At 38.4% G+C, this 15,658-nt stretch overlaps 1 protein-coding gene across 2 annotated transcripts in view; it reads left to right on the top strand.

Moving 5' to 3' along the window:
* The window catches only part of CRPPA (CDP-L-ribitol pyrophosphorylase A), a 125,724-nt gene extending 110,437 nt beyond the window's left edge, over positions 1-15,287 (top strand). For both annotated transcript variants that reach the window (XM_056334914.1, XM_056334915.1), the window contains one exon: positions 12,673-15,287. In XM_056334914.1, coding sequence (XP_056190889.1) covers positions 12,673-12,777 — 105 coding nt within the window. In that variant the 3' untranslated portion in view covers positions 12,778-15,287. The remainder of the gene's footprint in view (positions 1-12,672) is intronic.
* Positions 15,288-15,658: the final 371 nt, after the last annotated feature.

Below are 15,658 nucleotides of genomic sequence, written 5' to 3' on the forward strand. Positions count from 1 at the left end.
CTTGTAGCCTAAAAGAAAACTAGAATCTAAAAGCAAGGGCATCTGTCCCCTTACAGTTTTAAGGATTATATGTTTTGAGTTTAAGGATAAGGATTTACTGGTGAACCCTGAGGGATGGTACTAACTGTTTTATTTGTTTGCTGTATTTTAGCTGCAAGGCAAGTTATGGGTCCTCTTCTGCCTTCCTGTCACTGGCCTTATACTAGAAGGGGTTGGGTTTGTTTTGGAAACTGGCTATTTGCCCTCCAGCTATGTGGTGGTTTAATAAGTAGTAGCTAGTGGCAGGAGAGATTCCTCCATGCAATTCAACTACAGAGGGATGCTCAGGTGGGGCCCCAGACTCAGAACAGCCATCACGGCATAAGCTACTGAGGGGCTGCAAAAACCAGCTGAGAAAATGAGTGAGCGCATGTGTGGTTAGTCCGTGTTGACATTTTGTGCTGTTCCAGTCATACTGCTACCAAGTTAGCTGGCATGAGGATATTTCAATTGTGTCTTTAAAAATTGCACTATACCCCTCAGTCCTGTCCTTCCGTCACTACCATCCACACTTCCACGGAAAGGTACAGTGTGTGTCCAGTGCTCTCCATTCCTCTCGGCTACTTGGTGAAAACAGTGTGGCACTTGGCCACAGTGGTTTGCTAGTGTGTTTTTATGATTCTTCTCTGCCCTGTCTGTTGGATCGGACACAGGCTGTTCGCTGCTGCTTTCTGAACCCAGTGCCTCTGCTCACGCCAGACTTCCATAACCATCATTTCCTCTAGGATTAATTTTTCAAAATTTATATGCTCTCTCCATTGCTCAGCTGAAAACTTTAACAAGAGCAAATGTTCTATTTGCATTGGCTTTAGGCTAGGAACTAAGGAGGACAAAGAAATAAAGAACAGAGAAATCAAGAGTTTGGATCAACACTTTTAAAATTGTTATTTCCTTGTGCATAGTGGATAAGGATTCATTCAGTTCATGTCCTAGGGTGCTGCCCAGATAAACTGTCCAGTCGTAAGTGTGCAAGTAAACATTGTGTAGGCAACATACCTGAAACAAAACAATAGAGGCGAATACGCTTTCTCTGTTCACAGCAGTTTTGAGTGTATTTGAGTATACTTGAGTATACCTGTATTTAGAGCTTCTTAGCTCATAGAATTATTCATGCTCACAAGAAATGCAAGTTCCTTTCCCGCTTATTATGTTCACTGCATGAAGACTGCTTTGGAGCAGGGAACAAGTCAGTTTTCTGTGCAATCAGGATTACTGCAAAATTAATGTAGACAAATGAAGAGCCAAAGGGAATTAATCTTTGTTAATAACTTGTATTGTAACTTGGTTTTCCCCTGCTGACTCCTTTCCTCTTACTCTCCAAGGAGAGATGTCACCTCACGTCCTTGTAAAGTTTTGTCTCATTTCTGGACACTTCTTCATCAGTCAGGTATTTTTATTTTTTGGGGAAACTAAACTAGCTTGGCCTTACGTAAGGCTTGAATTGTTAGGATGGTTTGTTTTTTGGGTTTTTGGGTTGGTTTTTTTTTTTTTTTGCTTTCCAGTAGGCTGTAGACCCTACCCGCTGCAGTCGGGAAGTCAGAGATGCGAAATAAGCTATGCCTAAACATCACACAAATGCAGTCAAAGAAGTTGAATTTGGGTGGTGAGGTGAAAGGTATATGATGGACGTTCAATTTTAAATGTGAAGGTGTGATTCAAGAATGTTTTCAAATTTCAGTGTGTAACATGAAGTTTTTATGATTTGTTCTGCAATCAGAATGATGAGATGATGCAACTTAAAAGCCACTTGCAAGCAACTAGCTAGATTCAATTAGGAGTACTGAATTAAGGAAATCTGTGATATCAAATGCTTAACAACGAGCTTTTGGACAGGCTCTCACCATCCAAAACACTGACTTTTGAGTTACTTTAAAGCTGATTTTGAAATTTTGAGAGAGCAATTTTAAAATAGTTATGTATTAGGTCTTCTTCAGCAAAATGCAGAGTTTAAAGTTTAATTTTGGTCTCTGCAACTGCATAGTAAGCTACAAGGGCTTGTAATACTGTAGTTACTTGGGTTTGTATTTCTGTACCCAAGATTGGAATGTGGCCTTTACCCCACTGAACTGATATTATCATCCTAAAAGTTTGGAAGCCACAAGGCTGGGATGTGAACAATAGCCTAGAACATGTGTATGCATACTTTGCCCCTCAGAATCTCTTCGGGTTTGTTTATTTCTTTCCCCAAAGGAGAACTTTTAATTTTGTTTTTCAGTAGGCTATACAGTTTTTTCTCTGAACCATCTCAAATAAATTATCTGTAATCAAGAGGAATGTTTCCAATCAGTTACTGCAGCCGTGTTGTGCTTGTATTTCAGATTATTCGCAGTCTGTAGGAGTTGTATAATGAAGATTTTAATGACTGAACAATACGATTGTGTTGAAATGGATGGAAACATGCCTCTTCTTATTTTGGAGAGCTAGCTGTCTATTATGTGTAATATTCCATATGAAGTTAGCATCTATAGGTGCTAAGGGGAGAAAAGTGTACTTTAGACTCAAAGAATGGGAAAAATGCACGTTTCCTCTGCACTGATTTTCAGCATCCCCCAGGAGATTCAAGTGCATCAGTCATTCTTTCCAAAGACCTTCCCATTTTGTTACAGTCACTAATTAAAAGTTGCCCAGTCTTTCTATATAACACTGATAATCACAATTTTTATTCCAGAAACCATATGAAACCACTCCTGCACATTTTTATGCAAAATTCTGTAACCTGTGATAGCTAAAGCGTTTCATGTCTTGTACTGCTTGTTAGCAACTGAGATGTTTGCAAACCACTATGTTCAATAATTATTTTTTTTTCAAAATTGCAGCAACCCGTCTATGTTGTTGATATAATATGGGACAGAAAATAAAAACCTATAATATGAAAATACACTGTGTTAAATTTGCCATAAATTGTGTACTTTTTTGCTCATGCTAGAAGTTTATATGAAGTGCTGTATTGTTTTCTCTGTCCCCATTAGGTAGCTTTTGTCATATCCTAACTAAGGATGGCATAGTTCTCTAAAAGTAAAGAGAAACATTCAGATATTTGATAATTACCTACTTACAATTTTATGATTACACAGATTGACCTCAGGTCTCACTGGGTAGAAATGTCCTACTTTGAAGATTTTTTTCTTATACTTGCAGTATATGACACAGTTTGCCTATCAGAGCCTCTGGCATTGATGTAATCTCTTCTGATCCTTAGCAGTGTCTTTATATTTTGAGGATCACATTAGTAGTTTACTTAATCTTTTACCCCTGTGGTTTTTTCTTTTCCCCTTTCTGCTGGCTTGTTCCCCCACCATTTCTCTCCACCTTCCCTACTACACATTTTTGTCTTTCTACTTACTGACTAAAGTTAAAACACTAGGCATAGAGCGAAACTGAGCTTGAAAGTGCTCTTTCTCCGTTTATAATAAGAGAAAACCATCTAAACTGTGCTGAACCACTTTTATTTTGCTGTTAGCCCCATGTGTCAAACGCATTCATTTGTGATCCATAGCTGCTCCTCTGTCTTCGCTTGGTACCTGGTGTACTGCAATGGTCTGTAAATGATTTTCATGATAGGGGTGTTACGTTTTGCAGGAGGCCAGCACTATTTATACCATTTTTTTCCTGTATATGTGCGTGTGTGGTGGTTCTGCTGTGTATTCCTGGCCACCTGCAAATCTTAACAGCACAACCCATCAAACTACAGACTCTCACAGTGAAACAGGCAGCAGAGGATCCACCACACGTAACACACTGCGGGAAGCACTGTTACCTGCTGCTGCTGAGTGGAAGGCTTAAATGCCATTCCCATGTGAATTTGTTAGTGCTGTCAGATTGATCCAAAGCTTTCTGAAACCAGAGGAAAGACCTGACACAGCTTCACTCAACTTCAGCCCAATCAGCAGTTTGCAGCGCTGGTTGTCAGAGGAGAAAGCAAGTGTCCTGTGTCTCCAGAGCATTTCAGTTTTTCTGTATTGATAGTAAGAAACATTTTTGCCTTCCCCCTGAAAACCCTTATCTGTTTTACAAGATTAACAGAGTGATACCTCATAGGGCCTGTAGGTAGTACAGTAATATATATTAACATGAATACGTTTCATATTATAGACTTATTTGGTAACATACTGTATTAAGAGACAACCTCTAAGAAACCTCAAACACGTAATACACTTTTGCAAACTGTTAAATGGCTTATTTCTGCCAGTATCTTTGTACCAGTCCCATACAGGTGACAAACTGGCTGCTACTTGAAGCATTAGGTAGCTTTTTGAACAACTTAGAGGAAAGATGGTTGACAGATGGTTGCCCTGTCAGTACTGGCATATTCACTCTTGCCAAGAGGTTCAACCAGATAGTGGTAAGTGCTGAATGAAAACTCTTGCTTAAGCTGGGGTGATTGAATGTGCTGAAAATGCTCTTTATAACAAGCTCTTCAGATAATTTTTTGGTCCAGGAATTTTCATTGATTATTCAGTATGAACACACGAACAGTTTTTCTTACAGGGCAAAAAAAAAAAAAAAAAAAAAAGAGAAAAAGGAGAGGACAAGAACAGGGAAATCTAAAGCCTAGGTCTGTGGATGGCAGAGGCATTGGCACCGAGCTTATGTCTCTTCCAAACACCGTCTTACATCAAATGAGAAGCAAAAGTTTGAACAGAGTTTTCACTTGCTTCCCAGGCGTCTGCACTAGTGTCTAGGCTGGAGTCGTGTCATGTTTTTGTTGTGACACAGTGTCTGTGTGTGTAGAATGGGTATTCCTCCACAGGAATTTTAACCCCAATCCAAAAAAACGTGTGAGCTTGTGGGGTGGATTAACCACCTCTCACACAGAAGGAAACTAAACCCTGGTCAGCTACATGCTGCAGAACGTGTAGATATGGAGCCGTTTTAAAATTGCTGATTTAGGAGAATACTGTCTGTTCTGTTCATACTAGAGAAAGGAATTAATCCTGTTTGGGTTTTTGTTTGTTTGTTTGTTTGTGCTGTTTTGTTGGCTTTTTTTTAAATGGAAGAGTGAAGTTTACCTTCAGTTTTAAGTCTGTGAGTTTTAGGTGAAAAGATAAATGCAATGACATCAGGGACATAGTCCTTACAAAGCTCCAGAAGATATAAAATACTTGTCTGACCCCAGTGTATCCGCACAGTCATTTTGAATGTTGATGGCTCTCCATTTGCTTATGACAAACTGTAAGAGGCATGATTAATCAATGGTACAGGAGAGAGAGGTGCAGTACAGCATCCTATATTTATGCACAATTTGTCCGGGTTTGGGTTGATTGTAGCATGGATGTACAACCATTTAACTGCAGGGAATTAACTCAGATCTATCAGAGTTCATTAATTAAGAGGTCTGCTAGGCTCCATTAGCACCATGACAGTTAGGTTCTTTCAGTGCCGCTCATCACTTCCCTCGATCCTCACTGCATCCCAAATATCCAGATTTCTGAATTATTTCTATTTTGAGGAGTACCCACTAATGAAGAATTGATTGCGTTTTCTTAGTTCAGGGAGGAAGCAAGGCTGTGTATACAGAGGTTCAATTATGAACCTCCTGGAGTAATTTTGAACCCAGCCACCTATCTGAACTCAAATGCTACCTTCTTATTTATGTATTACTAGAAAGGAAACCTAAAAATATTCAGAGAATTAGTTTTCTTTTAGAATGATTTGCAAAGTTCTCTTCTTATTGAGGGAAATTGTTGCACTGATATTATATATGTTACTTATCAATAGCCTTTGGCACATGGATTAAAAAATGTGATGTGGAAACATTTTAAGAAGAAAGGAGACTTCAGATTAATTTATACTGTAACAGAAACAGAGGTTGCTTTAATATGCAGATGCATGCCACTACATATTTTGAGTATGAAAAAATGCTTCTTCATGAATCTACCAGAGAATTCCTTATGGTGAGATGAAACACCAAATCATGCTATACAATGGATTTCTGGTAGTGGAAGAACCTCAGTCCCTCTTCAGATCATCTTTTTAAATGAAACATACTAATTGGAAGGAGAAAATTTCAGGTATTGAGGTTTTTGAGGCTAGATTCTCTACTCAGTTTCTCTGAGTGCAAATAAAAACCTGTCAGTATGTAATGTCGGGTGAGTTTAGATATATGGATATGGAGTTTGGTATTGCCTTAGTATAAATTGCAGCATCCCATGGAGTTTTAAATTAACAGCAGTTCCTCTTGTCTTGCCAACATAGTCTTTTGCAAGATGCTTGCCAGAACACAAACTATTTCAGCCCTTTTCTCTTCTGTTCATGCCATGTGGTGCACCTCGTGTGCACCCAGGCCCTCCCTGCAAAAGGGAGCAGCGGGCATGTGGTCCTTCTGCTGGCTCCAGCCTTCTTCTGTAAGGTGCAGGCATGTGCGGTACAACACAAACGCTGCCTTGCAGTGTGGTTCGTCTCTCCTTGGTTTGGGTGGGAAAGGTGTCCATAGAGCAGTTAACATATTTTTTTAAATGGCTGTGTTTATGTGGTAGTTATGTGGGATTTGTGCCTCATTCTTGGGGGCGGGGTGGAGGGGGGTAATTACTTGATTTTCATTCTGTGTATTGATGCATGTGGGTAGGGAGAGAAAGGCACAGCTGTCACTTCCCAGCAATACTTAGGCTACATCTATACTGGTACACAGTAGAGATGTATATAGTGTAGAACCAGTGATGATTCTTTTGTCCTAGGGCTAAAAGGCACACCACGGTTCTTGTCTGTATGGCTAAGTTCTGGTTTCCCAGAAGTGAGTGGCCTCATTCAGCCTGACCCTTGGGAGCAGTCACTGGCCTGTGCTGCCCCCTGAACCATGCCCAGCCATTGTCTGGGAACATGTTAGCTGGCAGGAGCCAAAACTGTGCCAGGGAGCAGGCTTACAATGGAACGGCAAGGGCAGGGGCATGCCAGTGCGTGCCCTGGACCTCTTTCCGTTCCTGGTAGAAACGTAACCATATTAATATTGATGTTCCCTAAGTGTAGCAGCATCTTTAAATCATGTTTTCAGTTTCCCATCAGCCCTATAATCAGGGCTAACGTTCCAATTCTATTCATTTTTAAAGACTGTGTTAAATGGAAAGTCAAACAATATTACAGCAAAATAGAATGCAAATAATGGAACACAGCTGTTTTATTCTTTTGGAGGGATGCAGCACAAGGCAGAGGTAATACCTGCAGAGGCTTTGGGTTTGTTTTGTTTTTGTTGTTTTGGTTTGTTTTTTTTTTTAGCTAAAAAGAGGTAGTGTGTGTTTTTCAAGCTATGCTTAAACTGAACTGGTACACATGTAAATTGAAATGCATGTATGTGAAGATCCAGCTGGGGGAAAAAAAGAAGCTTAACAGATTGAAACAAGGAAATGAATTGTTAGGGGAATGTCTGTAAATATTCAGATATCCTCACAGTTTCTTAAATAAATGCACATTTGTAAAGTACCGGATTGCATATTCCAAACACAACTTTAACTGTCCCTGTATCTATTCCCAGTCTTATTCTGCAGACCAGAAAACCCCTGCAGTCAGTAATTCTACATCAAATAAATTCTGAGTATGAGTTACAACCATCACACAATATGGTTACGTTGGAATATTTTTACTATTTAAAAACAGACAAAGTGGATATTTTAATTTGGAATCAAAGTGCTGTTATGTGGATTTATGGTTTATAAGGTTGGCAGTGTTTCTAAGTACTTTCTTTTCCAAAGTACATAAATATAAAGTGGTAAAAGTTGTGTTTTTAGCTTATAAATGTAGTTAATCATCTGTTCAGACAATAAAAAATTCTATTTATTAATGGCCAAGAAATGTTAGGGGGTTTTGGTTTTTCTTTTTACAAGAGACTCATTTGAGTCAACTGGATGAAATGAATAGACAGTGAATATCACAATGGTTGGGGGGGGATCATGGCACACCAGTTGATCATGTGGAACTTCAGTCATTAATCCATTAAAGTTGTTACTGCCTCCGAGTCTTATTTAAAGGTCATGGTCTTTTTTAAGGATTTCGTTGCTGAGGAAAAGAACTATGTGTGTTTGATCCATCCAGCGTGTGCATGAATGTGCACTCGCTGACTGGCATGCTGAAGTATGTTCTCTGCTTGGAATTTGCAATGCTGAGCAGTGGGTGGGCAATAACGTGCGAGAGCTCTTGTGGGCTACATCAGGATTTGTATCGATCGTTCTGTTCTTACATCCTGTTTTTTATCATGGTTACAATATATGCAAACACGTCAGGCAATTAGACATGTGAAGACCTGGTTTGCTTGATTATTTGACTTCCTGCAACTAATAATGAGATTTTTGAAAGATTTAGTGCTATGCCATTGAATATAAAAGAGGATCAGAGGCCTGTATGTGCAATAGTTAGGTGTGGTAGATTAAATTTGTCCTGGCACCCTTATTGAAGCCTCCCTGTAGGCACTTATCAGCTGTAATCAGCACTGTTGCCAGAAATAACACTGCAGTGTCAGAAACATGGGTGTTTTAAGGGTATAGCTGGAGGACTTGAAACATTCACTTACTTGTTGAACTTTAAATTAATAAAGACCAACAAGATTCTTTTTCTTTCCTGGGTTGTTGAATTCTGTCATTTAAATTCTTGTTAATATTCTTCATAAACACTGCTGGCATCCAAATTATGCATAACTACTTAGGAAAAAGCTAAGTGCCATTGTGGCACATTGGAAATAACCACTTACGTGCAAAGTAATGGCCTAAAATGAAATAAAATCCCAGCAGGATTCAGAGGAGAGGAAAGAATACTCTAAGATAGAACTCTGACCATTGTCAGTCAGGATTATGCCTACACTTTGAACAATGCATTCTCTTTCAGTTGCTAGAATTTCTTTTTCTGTTCTCTCTTTTGTGATAATAAGGGTTAGAAAAGATCAACAAAAGTTATAAATTATGCACTGGCTAGGAGCATCAGATACTACAATAATGATTCCTAGCATAAAAGTGAGTTTTGATTCTCAGAAAGATAAAGGATATACAATGATATTGAAATTCCTGGACAAGTCCAGTTCTTTGTGTTATTTACTACATCTTTCCAGTAAGACTGTGGCTGTTAGAATAAAGCAAGTTAAAATTGGCACTTGACCTCTGTGGCACTGATTTCTCCTGCACTCAGAGGCTAGCTCATAGGCTCAGGTGCTGGACACTGTTCAATGAATCGGTGACCCTAAGATCAGACTGAGACAGTGTTACCGGGAAGGAGCAACGGCATAAATCTAAAAATTAGTAACCCCTATGATACTTTAAAGAGTTGCCCTGTTGAAAGCTTTGGTGCACGTTTGACGATGTCTTTTAACTATCAACTAGAACTGTGTAAAATTAGGAATACCTTTTCTGTTACATTTGTTATATTAAATAAGATGATATGTATTGACTTAAAGAATACTTTTCTGGTTATTTCCAAAAAACAGACTTGGAGAGACCAATCCTACACAGGGGCCAATCCTGTCTGGCAGTGCATTGTTCCTGTCATTGTACTGATTGATTCTAAGAAAGACAGGAACCAGTAGATTTCCTGCATAGTTGTGATAATAGCATTAATAATCAGATTAGAAGTGAAGTAACTGTAAAACACACAAATGCATGTTAATTTGTGCTGGTTACTTTTTGTGTTTCTCTTTTTGAACAATTTGCAATTCACCAGTTGATTTCAGCGTGGTTTGTAGACCACTTCTGCATGCAGGTTTCTGTACGCAATAATGTGCCACATTGCCTGTGTTACAAATACTACTCATAATTTTTTGCATGTCTTTCCTTCAGAACATGGAAATTAGCACTAAAGCCTTAGGTTTAGCTTTAGAAAAAGCTTTTTTTTTCAGTCTAAAGGAATCTCATGGTGTCACTTTCAGTCTCTCCTGTGAAAGTTAAATTTCTTTCTCTTGCTTCCTTTTATGTTCAAAAACTTAAATAATTTATTACTGCAAAGGAATGTGTACTGAATCCAGTAACCAACAGAGGATGTGGAAAGATTTATTGGGAGAAACATTAAGAGCATTCCTGGCCAGGTGTATTTTATTTCTTTTTTGCGAAATGGGGGGAAAAAAACCACCATACACCTCCAGCCAACTTCAGATATGGCTGGAAGCCCATTTAGAAAACAATGTCTGCAATTGTGAAGTGCTTCTCGAGACAAACTGAACAAAAAGCAGTGAGGGGTGTGAATAGATTGGCATTGCTGAATAGCAAGGAATGTGTTGCTCGGCCTTGAAAGCGACTGCAGTGTTTGCCATCTGAGTGAGTGGGTGTGTGCACGTGACTTCTGCTCCCCTCGTACATCGTATAGCAGTTTATACCCATGGGAGATGAGGGAGTGATACCCCTACCAAGCTGGAGTGGTGGATTCAGAGTTCCTCTTTGTACCCTTGGTCCATGACAAAAGATACTGGAGGAGCAGGACCTGAGTATGCTTTTTGCATTCCTTGCTTAACTGAATGGGAGGTGTCGCTCAGTAAACAGCAAGACACAGCTGTGGTGAATGTTTTTACTCTATGACAATATTTTAGAACACTAATCAATGATTTTACTTGTAAGTAATTTTTTTTTTTTTTTTTTATTTAACATGAACTTGTAAGAAGTGTAATCTTTTGAGGGGTTACACATTTTAACAGCTTGCTCACCTGATGATTTTTAGGACAAAATTCTAGTCAAATATGAATGTAATTTTTCCAGGAATGATAAAAGTATCAGGTATAAACTAGCTATTTCTAATTGCATACAGTTACCTCTCTGGCATGTTTCTTGTCATTTACATAAACCACAAAGTTAGTAAGAGCATTATCAGAGAATCATTGAACAGTTTGGTTGGAAGGGACCTTTAAAGGTCATCTAGTCCAACCGCCCTGTCATGAGCAGGGATGTGTTCAACTACATCAGGTTGCTCAGAGACCTGTCCAACCTGACCTTGACTGTTTCCAGGGATGGGGCATCTGCCACCTCTCTGCACAGTCACTGTAAAAACCTTATATCTAGTCTAAATCTACCCTCTTTTAGTTTAAAATCATTACCCCTTGTCCTACCACTACTGTCCCTACTTACTAAAAGGTCTGTCCCCATCTTTCCTATAAGCCCCCTTTAAGTACTGAAAGGCTACAATAAGGTCTCTCCAGAGCTTTCTCTTCTCCAGGCTGAACCACCCCAACCCTCTTCAGCCCTTCCTCATAGAAGTGATGTTCCAGCCCTCTGATCATTTTTGTGGCCCTCCTCTGGATCTGCTTCAACATTATAAGTGTTCCAGGGACACCTTTCCCCTTTCATTTTTTTCTTCAATCCCAACTTCTTAGTCTCCACTCCCCTCTGTGCTAGCTGATTAGGTAGGTCCCTTCACCAGTAGCCTTATTCCTTAAAAAGCAGTTTTTAACATTATGCTTTTTGTATAAGCTGTTGAAATTGTATCCTCTTTCTCCATTAATCCATGTTTCTTAAACGTCCTCTACAAATTCTTCCTTGATGCAGCATCTTAAAAAAAAACAACACTGGTGAAAAGATACAGAATCAAACTGCTCCATCCTCCTGCCCCCGGCAGGAAGCTGTATCTGCATCCCATTTTACAGGTATGTGGGTCTCATGTTACAGGACCCCAGTGCTGAGTTCCCTTGATCTGTTCAATAATCTCTTCCATTGTATACCCGCCCTTAAGGCTAAAACAACTGTCCTGACTTCTTATATCCTAGTTTGTCCCCTTAAGCCTATTGCTTCCAGTTGTATCTACCATGGCTATGGAGAACAGCTCATGCTTTCTCTTTGTAGCTCCTGTTCTATATTTGAAACTCTTCTAGATTCTTCCGAGAGTTTTGTAGACCTTTCTTTTTCTCTGTTGCTTCACAGAAATTGTTCCCTTCTATTTCTTTCTCCAGGGATGTTTCTGTGCCTGGCTACATCTATTGATATTTTCCCAGTATACAAATGAAAATGTTACTAGCAGCAAAAGGCCAACCTTTTATAGTCAATACAATTAAGAAAACTTGGCAATTAGACAGAAGACTCTCAAATGGGAGATGGACTGCTCAGGTAGAAGCACAGAATCAAAGCTGCATTTTATTACTTCTTCCTGTGTTGATCTCTATACCTGCCTACCAAAACCAGACTACTTTTTGAAGTTAATTGATACAAAGATCAGCCTAAACTACTGAAGTCCCAGTGCTTAAATGCCTTTGTGAGTTTAAGTAGTTTGTAGGCTACAGATGGAATTCAGTAGTGCTTAAAGGTAATTTTAGAGGTCTTTAACTATGCTACTCAATAAAATCCTCCATTTTGTTCCAGTGTTTTCAAACCCAAAATTGTGACTACCTTTTAGATTTTAAAAATCAGTTAGGAAGCAAGTGACAGAATCAGGCTTTTGTTTTGGTGGTCTCTGTATAGATGGCATTAATTCTAGCAGTTAAAATGTATTCCTTTTTAATAGATAATTTTGCTTTTTAATTCATCATGGAGATTAGAAAATGGATATTACTCTGAGATTGTGTTTTCTTAAAATAAAACTTTTAGGTGTTCTAATAAGTACAAATAAAGGTGTGGGGTTTTTTCAATAATCATATGGTAATTTTGCACACTTGAAAATAGATTTTGAATATTTACTTTTCCCACCTTTGTTACCATGTTAACATTGTTTTCCCCACTCACCCTTTTTTCTTTTCTCCCCCCCCAGGACCATTTGCTGCTTCAGGACACAGTAAATTCTGCTGCTGCTCTTATCATGGCATTAATAAAAGACAGAAATGCGGAGCTGATTGGCCAGCTGTTGGTCGCATAAGACCATAAATCATGTGTGGCTTTTGGAAAAGTTTCTTTTTCATCATCCATTCACCAAAGGTCTTGAAGCATTATACACATTAAAAACTCTGGATTTATGACATTTACTATTAAGATCTTGTAACAACATATTTTTGATACTTAAAATGCAAGTCTGATACTATTATGTATAATGTGTAAAATGAAATACAACTCATTCTGAGATACATGGGTACATACTGTGAGGAATGATACTGAAACATTTTTGTGAGGTACTGATCATTCAAAAAGGTGCACAGAGGACACCAAAGCATTCATGCAGAATTCCTTTAACTCATGTATGTGTGTTGTACTCTAGGACTGCATGAATTGACTCTTATTTAGATAAAATTATTCTAAAGCACAGCTTATCTTCTTTATAAGAAATTGTTTAAAAATGCTGCTATACCTGTTAGTGAATGTAGAGTTCATTGTACACTGTAGCCTTCCTGACATCAACAGAAATGCATATTGCAAGAAGTGTTGGAAGTTTCAGTTCCCTGCCCGCCATGGAATGAAAGTAACCTCGAATCAAAGAAAAGATGTGCATGGGGACAATGAGGTGCTAAACCCCCTTTTCCAGATGCAGTATGCTCTGGCTGTAGTACTCCTTAGTACTACACTTCTTCCAGTACCCATGTGCCATCACTCAGAGCTAGCTCCAGTAGCTCCACTGAGTACTGTATTACACATACTCTGTGTTTGCACATGTGTGTACATATATATGCATGTATGTGCGTATGCATGCTTAAAGCAAAAGGAAAGGGTTAAGACCCCCCAAAAATGTTTTACAACCCAATCTGTAGGTAATGGAGAAATAGAAAGATTCTGTTAGCTTATGTGCAAGAACACAGTTTTCATCTCTTGCTGATTAGCCTATATGTGTATTAAATAGCCGTGAAGAGAATGGAGCTCTCAATGTAGAATTGAGATATGCCACATTGCATATGCTACGTTGATATTCAAGTGTGAAAAGGTGGGACAGGAAGATGAAATGATGAATGGTTATTATTATGTGAAGTATCTCCAGGTATCGCAACCACTAAGAGCAATACAAGAGGATGGTCCTTGAAGACACCTGTCCCTCCTTATGCATCAGACTCAGGAACTGGAGCTCTCCTGCAACTCGTGAAGGGACTAGATTAAAGTCTTATGTACCTGCTGTGACTGGAATAAGGTCTTGGAGAAGTATCCCCACTGGAAGCGTCCAGTGAGTCCTCCATTCAGGCTGAGTGAGAGCACTGCCAGATGAGCAAGTTTCCTTCTGAAACCAGCATTCCTCTCCCTACTCCCAGCACGTTCCACTCCCTTTTGCACTCAGACAAAACTTAGGATAGCATGGTCCATGCTTGGTCCCCTTCATCTTTTCCTTCACCTGCCTATCTGTATGTCTGCTTTAGATCTTTTGGAAGCTGATGTTGATCCCAAACCTACTTCATTGTGTGAGAAAAGAAAGTTGTTAGCTGACTGTTCTATATCCAAGGAACACATTTTCTTCTATGCAGAAGTCATCCTAAGACAATTCATGAAGTTCTTGTGCATCATCTGCTTTCTTTGCTTCTCTCTCTTCTCTACTTTGATTATTTGTCCTTTTCTGACACTGTACAAAATAAGCATTCATATTAGCTCTATGTATGGCTATACAATAGGCGTATTTTATTCATACATATATTCATGCCTGTTCATATGCACAGTACGCAAATAAATGAGGAACTAAAGAATTTATTATTGGTATTCATAATTTAACAGGACAGTTTTCTCAAGTTTTCTGAATTTGCTTTTACATTAATAAATTTGATGAGGGAATTCATCTCACAGGCATAATAAAAGATGTCTCTGACTATTTTGTGATTCTTCTTCACTTGAAGACTAAAATACAGTCTGATGGGTTTTCCCCAAATAATAAACAAGTGTTATAAAATCCTTTATGTTTTCTGTCCACTCTAAATTGTACATTGTGATACCGCATTATCACTGGTTTGTGTGTAATTTATCATTTGCTTAAACAAAACCTTTTAGATTGTAGGGATGTTTTACTTACCTCATTCTCTTAGAAAGATTTCAATCCAATTAAAAATATTACCATAATGAACTGCTGTAATGAAAAATTATATTACAGTTGTTTATGGACTTATTTTGAAAAGAGAATAGACAATGCACAACGATTAGTCAGTTTCAGGTCATCAAACATACTTAGTACTAATCTTAAATAGACAATAATAAGCTTTATTAAGGTACTGTTAATAGTTGCATTATGGATTTTTTTATCTTTACCAGTCTTTTTAACTAATCTATAGACACTGAAAAATCTATTGTACTGGAAGCAAGAACACCAACAACAGAACTACTAAAACAGATCACTAGAACTGCAATTAAAAAAAAAACAAAACCCTGGACAGTGATTAATACTATTGTGTATCCAAACCAAATTAAATGGTCTTTTGGATGATTGTTAATACTTACAATGGGAATAAAGATATAAAATGAAATTAAGGAACTAGTTGATTGTTTTTTGTCTGTGCATTGCTTCTCACAAATAGTAATATTCATGAGAAACTTGGCAGCCTTTTGTATACACATGCTGTTTTAAATTTAACTAGTGAATCAGTCACCACCCATATTGCTTTGAACATTTGGACAGAGATAACAGAGAGCAAATAAAAGCTCAGACTCTGACAGCCTTGCTTACCTTACTTCTCAAGCACTCTAATTAGTATTCCTTGGGTAGTGTTCATCAGAAAAGCAAATACAGAATGTGGCCCTAGAAATGCCTTTCATAACTGCAAAGTTGAGTGAAATAGATTTGTATATTGAAACCAACCCACTTTATGCAACAACTGAAAACTAAGTTACTTCATTTGTCT

This window comes from Falco biarmicus, chromosome 4 (assembly GCF_023638135.1).
Source record: "Falco biarmicus isolate bFalBia1 chromosome 4, bFalBia1.pri, whole genome shotgun sequence".
Lineage (NCBI taxonomy): Eukaryota > Metazoa > Chordata > Aves > Falconiformes > Falconidae > Falco > Falco biarmicus.